The 16,119-nt window shown below is 34.7% G+C and overlaps 1 protein-coding gene across 1 annotated transcript in view; it reads left to right on the top strand.

Annotated features, from left to right (window-relative positions):
- The window catches only part of PGM2L1 (phosphoglucomutase 2 like 1), a 70,143-nt gene that overhangs the window by 31,031 nt on the left and 22,993 nt on the right, over positions 1-16,119 (top strand). The window contains exons 2-4 of the mRNA XM_082661095.1: positions 9,736-9,903; positions 12,118-12,224; positions 12,940-13,024. Of these exons, the coding sequence (XP_082517221.1) occupies positions 9,736-9,903; positions 12,118-12,224; positions 12,940-13,024 (360 nt within the window). The remainder of the gene's footprint in view (positions 1-9,735; positions 9,904-12,117; positions 12,225-12,939; positions 13,025-16,119) is intronic.

Below are 16,119 nucleotides of genomic sequence, written 5' to 3' on the forward strand. Positions count from 1 at the left end.
ACTGGGGTGCATGTGTATTTTTGAATTATGGTTTTCTCTGGGTATATGCCCAGTAGTGGGATTGCTGGATCATATGGTAATTCTATTTTTAGTTTTCTAAGGAACCTCCATACTGTTCTCCATAGTGGCTGTATCAATTTACATTCCTACCAACAGTGCAAGAGGGTTCCCTTTTCTCCACACCCTCTCCAGCATTTGTTGTTTGTAGATTTTCTGATGATGCCCATTCTAACTGGTGTGAGATGATACCTCATTGTAGTTTTGATTTGCATTTCTCTAATAATTAGTGATGTTGAGCAGCTTTTCATGTGCTTCCTGGCCACCTGTATGTCTTCTTTGGAGAAATGTCTATTTAGGTCTTCTTCCCATTTTTGGATTGGGTTGTTTGTTTTTTTAATATTGAGCTGCATGAGCTGTTTATATACTTTGGACATTAATCCTTTGTCCGCTGATTCATCTGCAAATATTTTCTCCCACTCTGAGGGTTGTCTTTTCGTCTTGTTTGTAGTTTCCTTTGCTTTGCAAAAGCTTTGAAGTTTCATTAGGTCCCATTTGTTTATTTTTGTTTTTATTTCCATTACTCTAGGCGGTGGATCAAAAAAGATCTTGCTGTGATTTATGTCAAAGAGTGTTCTTCCTATGTTTTCCTATAAGAGTTTTATAGTGTCCGGTGTTACATTAATCCTTTTTTTTTTTTTTTTTTTGCGGTATGCGGGCCTCTCACTATTGTGGCCTCTCCCGCTGCGGAGCACAGGCCTCCGGACTTGCAGGCTCAGCAGCCATGGCTCATGGGCCCAGCCGCTCTGCGGCATGTGGGATCTTCCCGGACCGGGGCACGAACCTGCGTCCTCTGCATCGGCAGGCAGACTCTTAACCACTGCGCCACCAGGGAAGCTCTCTAATCCATTTTGAGTTTATTTTTGTTTATGGTGTTAGGGAGTGTTGTAATTTCATTCTTTTACATGTAGCTGTCCAGTTTTCCCAGCACCACTTATTGAAGAGACTGTCTTTTCTCCATTGTATATCCTTGCCTCCTTTGTCATAGATTAATTGACTATAGCTGTGTGGGTTTATCTCTGGGCTTTCTATCTTGTTCCGTTGATCTGTATTTCTGTTTTTGTTCCAGTACCATACTGTCTTGATGACTGTAGCTTTGTAGTATAGGTTGAAGTCAGGGAGTCTGATTCCTCCAGCTCTGCTTTTCTCCCTCAAGACTGCTTTGGCTATTTGGGGTCTTTTGTGTCGCCATACAAATTTTAAGATTTTTTGTTCTAGTTCCGTAAAAAATGCTTTTGGTAATTTGATAGGGATTGCACTGAATCTGTAGATTACTTTGGGTAGTATAGTTATTTTCACAGTATTGATTCTTCCAATCCAAGAACATGGTATATCTCTCCATCTGTTTGTATCATCTTTAATTTCTTTCATCAGTGTCTTATAGTTTTCTGCATACAGGTCTTTTGTCTCCCTAGGTAGGTTTATTCCTAAGTATTTTATTCTTTTTGTTGCAATGGTAAATGGGAGTGTTTCCTTAATTTCTCGTTCAGATTTTTCATCACTAGTGTATAGGAATGCAAGAGATTTCTGTGCATTAATTTTGTATCCTGCAACTTTACCAAATTCATTGATTAGCTCTAGTAGTTTTCTGCTGGCATCTTTAGGGTTCTCTGTGTATAGTATCATGTCATCTGCAAACAGTGACAGTTTTACTTCTTCTTTTCCAATTTGTATTCCTTTTATTTCTTTTTCTTCTCTGATTGCCATGGCTAGGACTTCCAAAACTATGTTGAATAATAGTGGTGAGAGTAGACATCCTTGTCTTGTTCCTGATCTTAGAGGAAATGCTTTCAGTTTTTCATCATTGAGAATGATGTTAGCTATGGGTTTGTCATATATGGCCTTTATTATGTTGAGGTAGGTTCCCTCTATGCCCACTTTCTGGAGAGTTTTTATCCTAAATAGGTGTTGAATTTTGTCAAAAGCTTTTTCTGCATCTATTGAGATGATCATATGGTTTTTATTCTTCAACGTGGTAATATGGTGTATCACATTGATTGATTTGCTTATATTGAAGAACCCTTGCATCCCTGGGATAAATCCCACTTGATCATGGTGTATGATCCTTTTAATGTGTTGCTGGATTCTGTTTGCTAGTATTTTGTTCAGGATTTTTGCATCTATATTCATCACAGATATTGGTCTGTAATTTTCTATTTTTGTAGTCTTTTTGTCTGGTTTTGGTATCAGGGTGATTGTGGCCTCATAGAATGAGTTTGGGAGTGTTCCTTCCTCTGCAATTTTTTGGAAGAGTTTGAGAAGGATGGGTGTTAGCTCTTCTCTAAATGTTTGATAGAATTCACCTGTGAAGCCATCTTGTCCTGGACTTTTGCTTGTTGGAAGATTTTAAATCACAGTTTCAATTTCATTATTTGTGAATGGTCTGTTCATATTTTCTATTTCTTCCTGGTTCAGTCTTGGAAGATTATACCTTTCTAAGAATTTGCCATTTCTTCCAGGTTGTCCATTTTATTGGCATAGAGTTGCTTGTAGTAGTCTCTTAGGATGCTTTGTATTTCTGCGGTGTCTGTGGTAACTTCTCCTTTTTCATTTCTAATTTTATTGATTTGAGTCCTCTCCCTCTTTTTCTTGATGAGTCTGGCTAATGGTTTATCAATTTTGTTTATCTTCTCAAAGAACCAGCTTTTAGTTTTATTGATCTTTGCTATTGTTTTCTTTGTTTCTATTTCATTTATTTCTGCTCTGCTCTTTATGATTTCTTTCCTTCTGCTAACTTTGGGTTTTGTTTGTTCTTCTTTCTCTAGTTCCTTTAGGTGTAAGCTTAGATTGTTTAGTTGAGATTTTTCTTGTTTCTGGAGGTAGGCTTGTATTGCTGTAAAGTTCCCTCTTAGAACTGCTTTTGCTGCATCCCATAGGTTTTGGATCATCGTGTTTTCATTGTCATTTGTCTCTAGGTATTTTTTGATTTCCTCTTTGACTTCTTCAGTGATCTCTTGGTTATTTAGTAACACATTGTTTGGCCTCCATGTGTTTGTATTTTTTACGTTTTGTTCCCTGTAATTGATTTCTAATCTCATAGCGTTGTGGTCAGAAAAGATGCTTGATATGATTTCAGTTTTCTTAAGTTTACTGAGGCTTGATTTGGGACCCAAGATGTGATCTATCCTGGAGAATGTTCCGTGTGCACTTGAGGAGAAAGTGTAATCTGCTGTTGTTGGATGGAATGTCCTATAAATATCAATTAAATCTATCTGGCCTATTGTATCATTTAAAGTTTGTGTTTCCTTATTAATTTTCTGTTTGGATGATCTGTCCATTGGTGTAAGTGAGGTGTTAAAGTCCCCCACTATTATTGTGTTACTGTCGATTTCCTCTTTTATAGCTGTTAGCAGTTGCCTTATATATTGAGGTGCTCCTATGTTGGGTGCATATGTATTTATAATTGTTATATCTTCTTGGATTGATCCCTTGATCATTATGTAGTGTCCTCCCGTGTCTCTTATAACATTCTTTATTTTAAAGTCTATTTTATCTGATATGAGTATTGCTACTCCAGCTTTCCTTTGATTTCCATTTGCATGGAATATCTTTTTCCATCCCCTCACTTTCAGTCTGTATGTGTCCCTAGGTCTGAAGTGGGTCTCTTGTAGACAGCATATAGATGGGTCTTGTTTTTGTATCCATTCAGTGAGCCTGTGTCTTTTGGTTGGAGCATTTAATCCATTCACATTTAAGGTAATTATCAATACGTATGTTCCTATGACCATTTTCTTAATTGTTTTGTTTTTGTATGTCCTGTTCTTCTCTTGTGTTTCCCACTTAGAGAAGTTCCTTTAGCATTTGTTGTAAAGCTCGTTTGGTGGTGCTGAATTCTCTTAGCTTTTGCTTGTCTGTAAAGCTTTTGATTTCTCCATCGAATCTGAATGAGATCCTTGCCAGGTAGAGTAATCTTGGTTGTAGGTTCTTCCCTTTCATCACTTTATGTCATGCCACTCCCTTCTGGCTTGTAGAGTTTCTGCTGAGAAATCAGCTGTTAACCTTATGGGAGTTCCCTTGTATGTTATTTGTCGTTTTTCCCTTGCTGCTTTCAATAATTTTTCTTTGTCTTTAATTTTTTCCAATTTGATTACTTTGTGTCTCAGTGTGTTTCTCCTTGGGTTTATCCTGTATGGGACTCTCTGTGCTTCCTGGACTTGGGTGGCTATTTCCTTTCCCATGTTAGGGAAGTTTTCGACTATAACCTCTTCAAATATTTTCTCGGGTCCTTTCTCTCTCTCTTCTCCTTCTGGGACCCCTATAATGCGAATGTTGTTGTGTTTAATGTTGTCCCAGAGGTCTCTTAGGCTGTCTTCATTTCTTTTCATTCTTTTTCTTTATTCTGTTCCGCAGCAGTGAATTCCACCATTCTGTCTTCCAGGTCACTTATCCATTCTTCTGCCTCAGTTATTCTGCTATTGATTCCTTCTAGTATAGTTTTCATTTCAGTTATTGTATTGTTCATCTCTGTTTGTTTGTTCTTTAATTCTTCTAGGTCTTTGTTAAACATTTCTTGCATCTTCTTGATCTTTGCCTCCCTTGTTTTTCCGAGGTCCTGGATTATCTTCACTATCATTATTCTGAATTCTTCTTCTGGAAGGTTGCCTATCTCCAGTTCATTTAGTTGTTTTTCTGGGGTTTTATCTTGTTCCTTCATCTGGTACATAGCCCTCTGCCTTTTTATCTTGTCTATCTTTCTGTGAATGTGGTTTTTGTTCCACAGGCTGCAGGATCGTAGTTCTTCTTGCTTCTGCTCTCTGCCCTCAATGTATTTTATTTTAAAGCTTATTTTCTACTTTTGGAGTAGTTAGCATCTTTATTTCCTGGATATGATTTTTATATTCACTCAGTGATTATTATTCAACTTTTATTAAACCAATTATTATTAAGTAAATCTCACTTTATATGACAAGTATAGTCATTCAAGTGTTTTATCTAAGCCAATTTAGCTTATGCTAATTTCTACAATTTTTTTAAAGATGGAGAAATTAAATTTAGAATTACACCAAAATCCTTTTAAAGGGAAAAAAATTATTGGTTTTAAGAGAGTGTATTTTGGACTCAGGAAGCATCTGGTTTGGAAAACATGTTCTGCTTCAGGACTCTAGACTTGGATCTCCAAGCTGGCTGACCCTCAGAAGTAAATGTCAGTTGCATTCACCCTTCAGATTTTCAGATTGCAGTTTCCTATTTTAACTGCTGTCTAGAAATAAACTTAAATTTTTTTCTCTGTAGTTAATATAAAACTGATATTTATTGTTTAGACACCCATCTTTGTCAGAAGCATTTAAAAGTGTTACAGATTTATAATTTTAGATATATTTGAGTTACTAAAAAATCAATTTTATATGTTGTCTCCTCTTTAGATGTTTAACAGTATTAAGATTTGGAATTGTTAATATATGTTATGTTCTTTTAGATCTGTCCTAATCTTCTAAACAATGAGATTCATATTTTAGATTGCTTTTAAGCTGTTAGGTTTAGTAGTAGAATATTAATAGAGATTCAACTGTATAAGAATTATAAAAATACTAGGTTTATAAAAGTAGTAGGAAAGAAGATTTACAGGTGAATTCCTCATTGGCAAACTTGATTTGTTTTATTTAATGACGATTACGTACTTTTTTATATACTTTTATACACATTTATATTTGTTATGCATAAATAATACAGAAGTCCCCTAATTATTAACAGAATAGGTTCAGAAAAGCTTGGGTGAGTCCAAAACGAGCCTTCATAAGTAAACGCTAATACTTTCATTTCATGGCAGGCAGAGTTGGCGTGATTTGAGGCTGATGTGAGCTTTCTTCACAGTTATGAAAGTCTTTAAGAAGTTAAGTTTGTTAGAAGAGGCACTTCTATATATTTAAAGTGTTGCCTTTTTTGTAAATCAGTTCTTTCATGTTTTCTTTGAATTTGGGCCTTATGGCCCTACAATATGGAAAAAAAAAACCAAACCTCCACACAGTATTATGTAAGAAGACACTTTCTTGTCTTCAGTTCAGCCGTATAAAGTTGCAGCAATCCATATGATTAGAACCAAAGGAAATTGGTATACAGGTAAAATTTGAAAATAATGCATGGCTTTAATTCTGTATTCTTTAGCTTACTGATTCATACTAAACAACCAGCTTCATTTCCGATGAAGTATAGAACATGCTAGTAGTCACTAAAATCTCTTTGGATTTTCTTCAGGGTTACTTTTTTAGGGTACTAAAATTATTAGGATTCTAAAATATGCTAGTTAAGAGCAAATTTAGTTCAGATTGGATACATTTACTTTCTAAATAATTAATTTTCATTTTATATAGTAAGTCAATAAGTACATTTCTAAGAAGTATGTAAATCAACTTTCCTACTGACTTACATTTTAATTTTAGAGGTGCTTTTTTTTTTTTTAACAGTTGAACAATTTTCTTTTTTTGCTGATAGGGCTTCTCCTATTCTCAAGTAATGAGTGAATTGTAAATAAGAGCGCACACTTAGAAAGAAAACAATAATTTGTATTTGAGAAAGCGCCAATATATGTTTTATAGATTCAGATCTTCTTAATAGCTTTCTGTGCGTAGGAAAAAGAGAGTAGTTTGTGAGGTAAAAAGTATTCATGTAGATACACAAGTAGTAGTTTTTCTCAGCCCCCATGGATATCTATATAATTTTTACCATAAAATAAGTAATACGTACATAAAATAGCCCATCAGAACCAAGACTGTACAATAAAAATAATCCTTTCTACCTCAGCATTTTCCCCTGATTTTCCCATCATAGATAATCACTATTTGTAGTGTCTTATATTTGCATGGAGTATTTCTAGAATTATACATAAGTATACATATACATCTTTTTATACAAATTTAAACACCTTATATACTCTTCTGCTTTTCCTTCCTTTTCGTTTAATATATCTTAGTTCCTTGTGGAAATAGTATTTTTTTAAAATAAATTTATTTAGTTAGTTAGTTTTGGCTGTGTTGGGTCTTTGTTGCTGCGTGCAGGCTTTTTCTAGTTGTGGCGAGCAGGGGCTGCTCTTCATTGCAGTGCACGGGCTTCTCATTGTGGTGGCTTCTCTTATTGCGGAGCACGGGCTCTAGGCGCACATACTTCAGTAGTTGTGGCACGTGGGCTCCGTAGTTATGGCTCATGGGCTCTAGAGCTCAGGCTCAGTAGCTGTGGCGCATGGGTTTAGTTGCTCTGCGGTATGTGGGATCTTCCCAGACCAGGGCTTGAACCTGTGTCCCCTGCATTGGCAGGCAGATTCTTAACCACTGCACCACCGGGGAAGCCCGGAAATAGTATTTTTAAAATAATATTGTAATTCATGAGAATCTTCATATATTATAGTTTATAAAAATCATGGTTATTTGAAGATTTTAACAGCAAAATACAAATGTAATTTCATCATCCAAATGGAAAATATATGATAATCATGGCTACATAGATAGACTTTTAATTACATTTTAAAATGTTTGGAACATCAACATCTAATTTAATGTCTAGCTATGAAATAGTAGAGAAATCTGACTTTAAAGGAGATTTCAAATGACTGTCACCTAGTCACTTAGCTCTTTTTACCATAAAGATTTGCTTATTTCTAATGCATCTTGATTCTTTACCCATTTTTATTTTTCTCCAATTTACAGGCTTTTTCAGAACCAGGAATTAGGTTAGAACTGGTTGTGATGTATAACAGAAAATAGAATTTTTAGGCCCTACTCTAATAGCTGTGCAATAAATATTAGGAAGTATACTCAGTAACCTAATAGCGTTCATGTCTGGTGGATCATTTTTATATTTATATAGCTGTAATAAAAAGGAATCTTTTTTACTTTGTAGCTGGAGTTAAATTATTATTAGAAGCATTATTAACCTGCCCTACATAATTATTTTGTTTATAGTGAGATGGTATAGGCTTTAGAGCCAGACCAACCTGGATTCAAATCCTGTCTAGACCTCCAATATTAGCTCAGTGTTACAAGGCTCCTTCTCTAAATCTTAATCTCTTATCTCTTAATCTCTTAATCTCAATACGATGGTAATAGTACTACTACCAGTAAGATACTGCAGTGAATATTCTTGTATGAATGAATCTTGTTCATGTGAAGGTATTACTGTGGACAGAGAAATCTGTGAGCCAAAAGGCATATGCAGTTTAAATATTGATAATTGCTGAAAAATCACTCTGAAAAGACTCCCAATTTCAATGTAACTAACTGTATGACACTGCCTTGTACCCTCTATAGTACTGAAGTTTTTCAGTCTTTTCAATTTTTGTCTTTCTTATAACCTAGTTTTAAATGTTAACTCTCTTCAAGTCTCTGACCTCTGTATCAAATCTGGCGATATCTTAGACATTGGAATAATATATAGTAGCCCAGATAATCTTATTGTTTAGATTTTTCTCTTAATAGCTATTCATATTTTAATGTAGGCTCTATATTTGTTAGTTTGTGCCATTTATGAAATAGACTCCTTGAGTCAAGGTGCGCTCTCTCTCTCTCTCTCTCTCTGTGTGTGTGTGTGTGTGTGTGTGTGTGTGTGTGTGTGTATGTATATATACACATTTTTTTTAACATCCATCTAGTTTAAGCAGATTACAATTTCAGTTGATCAAAATTTCCATGGCTTCTCATTAGTTTGTGGCATGTCCTCTGGTTACTTTAGTTTCCACTATCCCCAGAATACTTTTTTGTTTAAATTATATATTAATATGATTTTATTTCTTTACAAGTACAAATATACTCTAATATTTAGCGTCTTTCAAGTGCCTTGGTTTATCATTCTGAATATTCATTGTCATTATATGGACTGTAGATGTAGACAATCTATGCAGTTAGTATGGACTAAATCCATATTACATATGGTATGGAAGAGAGAAGTTATGCTTTACCTTATTTTCTTATTATTTGACTCTTTCTCCTAAAAAAGAAAATACTGGAAAATTCCATTTAAGTTTTATTCTCATTGTAATTGCATTTCTATTCAAAACTTGTTACTCATTTGTGAAGCACTGTTTTCAGTTATAGGCACCCTGAGCTTTATGAAAATAAGTTGAAGTATGTGCTAATGAAATACGAACCCTAAAATAAAGATGTTGGCATGTCTTGCTTCACAAGCCAAATTTGGACTGAATTTTCATTCTCACTCTTAACCAAGTCCACATTTAACACTTAAGACCTTTTCATGGTCAACTATTGCTGTAGATAAATTGAACGGTTTTCTGTGACTTTAAAGAGCAGTAAGGCTTATCTGGCCATTTTGAATTACAGATGTTTAGGAAGTATTTAGTAGGCATGTTTTGATGACATTTATCTAATAGCTTCCATATTTCTTTTAAAACTTAACATAGACTTTAATTGATATCATTTTTGACTAAGAGGTTTATTTTGGATCCATAGCTCTTGTCAATTTGTTAAAAAAAATTCTTGAATATATTATTTTAAAAATATGACAATTAGAGATATGTAAATCACACTCAATAGGGTCTGGCCTCTTTGGGGACTCAATAAATGGCAGGTGTTTTTTTATTATACATACTAATATAAATAAGTAGCACTGTGGAATTTGTAGTCGTCAACGTAGAACCTTGTTATGTATGAATAATACTTATTGCTTCCTCAGAAGGGCTTCATATTAGGACTCCACTTGTGATCCTGATTAAGTTTTAATACATCTTTTTTATAGAATCCCAAAACAAAAGAGCAAATTGAAAATCTGTTAAGGAATGGGATGAACAAGGAGCTGCGAGATAGACTTTGTTGCCGAATGACTTTCGGGACTGCAGGACTTCGTTCTGCTATGGGGGCAGGATTTTGCTATATTAATGATCTTACAGTAATACAATCAACACAGGTAAGTATTATAAATTATAATATGTGTACTTTTATCACTCTATTTTTTGCTTTATAAATTAGTTTCTTTTCTTAAAAAAAAAAAAAAGAACAAAAACAAAAAAAGCTTTATATCCAGCAAGATACTCTCTTGTAAATAAAAAATGTAGAATAAATTCTGACCTTTGGTCTTGCACAAGACTGATCTTAGAGGTCATTTATGTATCTTTAGAGTCACAGACTGACTTTCTTATTGAGTTATTTTGGTTGCCATTGTCAACTTCTTGACAATGTTACTTTGCATTTGAAACCAGGAAATGGATATTGACATTTCCATTTAATACAAAGAAACAAATTTAGATAGAAAGAAGGTGATTGCTCATTTTGGCATATGGCCATTGGTAAAGATTAACCAGAGTATTTGGAAAATTTAGTTGAAAATATTTCCTTTTAACATGGTTTTCCATATATTTTGAGAGTTAAGACAGTGTTGATATGATACAATTTGTTTTATTTCTCCCCATTTTTATGCAACTTATTCTAGAAACATTACTTTTCTTTCCAGTGAATCATCCTTAGTGTTTCAAGGAGCTCCACTTTTGAGGCCAAAATGCATTTAGCATATACTAAAAATAGTTCTGAACTAAAGAATTGCTCAGTAGATATAATTCTAATTGATACTGCCAAACAGTAAATCACCTTTACCCTTATTCTGAGGGAATTCTCTAAATCCAGGGGCTAATGCAGAGGATCAGGAACAAAGGATGACAAGATGACTGAATAGGTAGGATACTTGCCTCCTCCTGCCCCCATCCCCTTTTCTTTGTCCAGAAACGCTTCAGTTCGATCTTTTTTGTATGTAGGGTTTCCTTATAAGCTTTCATTTTAACTGAAGATTCCTTGACTTCAGAAAAAGGAGTGGAGGAGGTGTTTGAAAATCAATTTCTACAGAAGTGCAAATTTTTACAGGAGTTGAGATTCCATTATTTGAAGTGGAAAAGCCAGATGGAATCTAATTCTTAAACCCTAGTTTTTTTCAGAACCTATGTATGGATACGAGAAGATGGATTTTTACACCAGAGAATGAGATTCTGTGAGGTTTTAGGACAGTATCATCATTAGAAATAAATAAGTTGGTGAAACTAGTCAATTTGGGCTATATTGCATGCATGCTTGGGCGCACACACACGCGTAGGGAGTAGGTTAGGAAGAATAATTATACTTGAAAGAACCATAAAAGAAGGGTCCAGAAGTCACTGGGGTCTCCTCTGGTGCTGCCACATAGTTACTTAGCAGTCCCTGCCACATAGTAGGTCTTCAATAAATCAGTATAACATAGTTTTGGTTGAATGAATGGCTTTGGGTAAGTCATTAAATGGAGCTTCAATCTTATTTTGTTTCCTCTTTTTTGGAAGAAATGTTGAAGGACAGAGACAAAAATAGAACTGGTATCTTCATTTCTTTCTTTTGGGGGTTGTTGTGAGGATTAAATGTGGCAACATCCGAGGAAGTAGTTTTAAAAGGACTGTAGCAATATGAAGTGTTATTTTTACGGACGGAAGTGTTTATTAGAGTTAGCAAATCATTCATAAAATAGTTAAATGGTGTTTTGGCTTATTATTGTGATATTTTCAATATTAAGTACTTCATTTCATTTTTTTCATCACCCTTGACTGCAAATTTTCCTCGTTTATGAGATTTTCTTTCTGTGAGATTTTAAAACTAAAGAATGGGATCAGCCACCTTAAGAAATGTTCTAATGAAGGTTTATGTTGCTGCTTTTAAATATTTGTGTCATAAATTAGATCAAATCTTCTGGTTAGCTTCAATCTTATGATTTAGCAAGGCCTAACATGGTCAAAATTTTGTTCTCTAGAGCCTTAAGGCAAGAAACAATTTCTTTTGGCTCTTCTAACAAGTTTTTTTTTTTTTTAGCATTCTGACTCTCATGTCCCATCTTTTTTTCCCCTAATGTTTTATGTATCGTATTGGATTTAAGTTACTTAATTGATATTTCTGTGGTATTAAACGTGTCTGAAACTCCAGGAAGTAGGTGTTTATCATCTCACATTCGAGGACTGAACATTGTTCTCACATTGGTAACCATGGGTAAAAGGAGGAAGCCAGTTCCCTGAGAGCCAATAAGCTGCACACCACACATAAAAAGAATAGCCCTTAAGTCGTAGAAAATGCAGGCATTAGTCAGGAACTAATTTTCTGTGTTTATCTGCTTCAGGGGATGTACAAATACCTTGAGAGATGTTTCTCAAACTTCAAGCAAAGAGGTTTTGTCGTGGGATACGACACCCGGGGTCAAGTAACCAGCAGCTGCAGCAGCCAGAGGTACAGTGTTAATTGTTTCAGAGATTAAGCTGGATTGGAATAAAACCTTGAAAAAAATGTTATGCCCAGTTGTAGGATTTCTGAAACAGGAAGCTGTCCCAAAAAAATGTGATCACATGCTAATGTTTATTTTAGAGGTGAAATAGAAGCATTTCAAAGATAACCTTTGGTTTTTACAGAAAGGGGTAAATTTCTAAATGTTTAGAGTTAGTGTTTAGAATGACATAGACTCTGTGATGATTTTAATATTTTGGCAGAGGCACTGGGTAGGAGGATTATGTAACTTGCATTCTCTCATTATAGTCCTATTTGATTAGTTTTAGGGTATTTTCACACATAGATAATCATGATATAGTGATACTTTTTCTTCACGGGGTAAATAGGCATATTGTGTTTATCAAAGTCTCTGGTTTCACTTTCTTCCATGTTTTTTGCCTTTTGCGTGTTTTATTTCTTATTAAAAGAGCCATCAGAAGATGAATGAGAAAAAAGGAAGAAATTTAAATGTCAATTCTGTTCCTTGTTACCCCTTTTCAAAAAAATCTCATTTAACATTTTAAAGTTGGAGCATGAATCTTAAATAACTAGTGATTATAAGAATTGGTTGTATTATGCTACTGTATATTCAGAATAATTATAATGCATTTATTTTATGGGAGGTTGGTTTTCAAAAAGTATGTAAAGCTAAGGACCAAGTGAAATCTCTTTTTTTTAGGCTTGCTAAACTCACTGCTGCAGTCTTGCTGGCCAAAGATGTTCCTGTGTACCTTTTTTCAAGATATGTTCCTACGCCTTTTGTAGTAAGTGTGTTGTATCACTGATTGTACAGAAAAGATTGCTCTTGAAAAGATTTCTTAAATCAAGCAGGATTTAAATCTTTGTCATGCATATAGCTCTGTATTAAGTGATACGAAGGACCTAAAGAAAACCAATTTTGTGCTGAATTTATTTTCATTCAACAAGCATATGTCGAACCACCTAAGAATTTGATCTATAACAAGATGACAAATCCACAGTCATGGCGGGATATTTTAATACTCTTCTTTCAGAAACTGATTTATCAGGCCTGCAAAAATTATTACAGATAGATTTAAACACACAATTAGCGTGCTTAATCGTGTGTGTGTGTGTGTGTCTGTGTGTAAACCCTGTATTCAGTGATGGTAGGATACTCATTCTTACCAAATAGGGTCACAAAGGAAATCTCACAAATACAAGATAATTGCTTATTAAGCCATAGCCCTGGACCCCAATGCAATAAGATTTAAAATAAAGAAACCCACAAATCCCCATATGTTTGGAATTTTAAAAACACATTCGTAAGTAATTTATGGATTAAGGAAGATATAATGAAGATTAGAAACTATAGCCATCCTTGCTTTGCATGGTAGTGCAGGACTGTAAAGATAACTGTGTAAGCTAAAACCATGCAAAGCAATGTTAGTTATCAATGGGGGAAATTACGATTGTTCTGTGACCTTTAAAATTTTTTTGTCAAAACCTTAAATATACCTTTTGTCTTGCTTAAAAATGTACAGAGAAAAGAAAAAAGTAATAAACTAATATTTATTTGCTACTCTGTAATTTAAAACATTAGAAGTGGTAAAACACTTTAGTGTTTTATTTCTTTGTAATACAATGTATCAGGACTGTGACCAGTGCTTGCTTCTTGTCATATGACTCAACAATATGAGTAAGCATCTTCTCTATGCCTTGCTGAATTATCACACTTCTTTCTAAGTCTGGATCAGCTTCCCACGTTTTATCTTTTGTACTTTCTTTCTTTCTTTCTTTTTTTGGCTGTGCTGTGCGGCTTGTGGTATCTTAGCTCCCCAACCAGGGATTGAACCCAGGTCCTCGGTAGTGAAAGCGTGGAGTCCTAACCACTGGACCGTCAGGGAATTCCCTATCATTTGTACTTTCAGTATCATAAAATGTCTCTGAGAATTCCTTTTTTGACCAGTATCACTCCCTCTGGGACAGCTTCATCCCTTTCATCACAACCACATCCTTCATTTATATCCATACATTCACCTTCACTAAGCTCACCTGGTTGCACATCTAGAGTCTCTTGAATGACAGCAGTGTCAACGTTCCCGGTTATTTCTTCTATAACTCCATTTATGGTCGATTTAAATGTCACTTCCACTGTTATCACTTCTGTTTCTTTGCTGCACTTTCATCTTTGTTGGCCAGTTCCTTCTTTCAGTTGTCCATTTTTGCAAAATTGTCACATGGGTATATCACTGGGAGATGAGGCAACACAGCTACATGCTTTGCTGTCTGTGAGAGAGCTGACAGATGCACAGTGACCAATCACTGACAGACTTGATGACATGATTGGTTATTAATCATGATGGATCTCTTATATACATAGTTATTTCAGACTGAAGAGCTAGCAGCCAGGTTTGTACTTGATGCAGTTACTACTCACAGTATAGCATGGTAACTAAAATTTGAGCATGTTGTTGGGAGACTGGTATCATTTAACTAAAATATGGTATCAGAAATTCATGTATACTGGAACTTTGCAAAGCAAGGACTGTCTGTATTTAAAACTGAGCAACAATGAAAACAATAAATAGCAAAAACTATGGGATATAGCTAAAGCCCTACTTAAGGGGAAATTTATAGTCTTAATGAATATATTAGGAAAAAAATTTTTAGAATAACGAGCTAAGACTTTAACTTACTATGTTAGAACCAAAACAGAATAAATCCAAATAAAATAAAAGTAATAAAGATATGAGGAAAAATCAATTAAATAGAAAATAAAGAAAAGATTGTATCAACAAAAGCAAGAGTTGGCTCTCTGAAGAGACAATTAATAAAATAGACAAAGCCTTTTGGCAAGGGTGCTGAAGAAAAAAAAGACAAAGAAAGTAAAAGAGTGAATAATAAATACATAGCTATTAAGAAAATCACAATATTCTGAATAACAGTGCAAATAAATGTGAAACTTAGGAGAATTGGCCAATTTTCTAGAATAACTAATACATCAAAACTGATAAGAAATAGAAAACCTGAATAGACCTATAACCACTAAAGAAATTGAACTGGTTTTTATTTATCTTCTCAAAATAAAAATGCCAGGTTCACATGATTTTGTGGACAAGTTTTACCAAATGTTTGACCATTAGATAATGTCTCTATAAACTGTTACTAGTGATTTATTGGAAATATACGGAGTGGCTCAAAGAATAGAAGGAATTTCTAAACAATTAGCTCTAACGAATGACAGAAACCAGGGAGGGCCCAGAAATGTAGAACATTTATGTAGGAGTCTGCCACTGGGTTACCATTTCCAGCTGTAACTATGTGTTGGCCTTCCTGTCTTATTGCAGGTAGATTTGCTCTAGCTGCTAGGGAAGTTATTTTATCACCATGTCTTTGAGTCAAAAGGCAATCTTCCTTGACTACCTATAGCAGAGACATCTTAGAGAAAGACTCTGACCAGGCTTGGGTTGTGAGCCAGTCTCTGAGTTAAATCATCAAGGGAATAGGTTACTCTAGTCAGATCAGGGTCACGTGTCCACCCGCCCATGGCCAGGAGGAGAGAAGTTAGATGTGATGGTAGAAGGAATATGGGGAACATCTTAGGCAAATAAATGATAGCTGCAAAGAAAAAGGGAAATTCAACCTGGGAATTAACTTTGGGAGAGATGGTAAATTGACCTTTATATGCTATAGAGGCCACAGAGTATATGTAAAGATCTTCAAATTGGAAGGCAAGAGACCTAAGTTCTTCTCTTATATATTCTCCCTTATGATTATATAATGTTGGATAAACAGTATACAGTGTGTAAAATATGATACATTAGATGATTTCTTAAATTTACTTCCAGGTCTAATATTTTATGATTATATTCCCCTCTCATATCTCCAGAGTCTTGTG

This window comes from Grampus griseus, assembly GCF_964374135.1.
Source record: "Grampus griseus genome assembly, chromosome: 8".
NCBI lineage: Eukaryota > Metazoa > Chordata > Mammalia > Artiodactyla > Delphinidae > Grampus > Grampus griseus.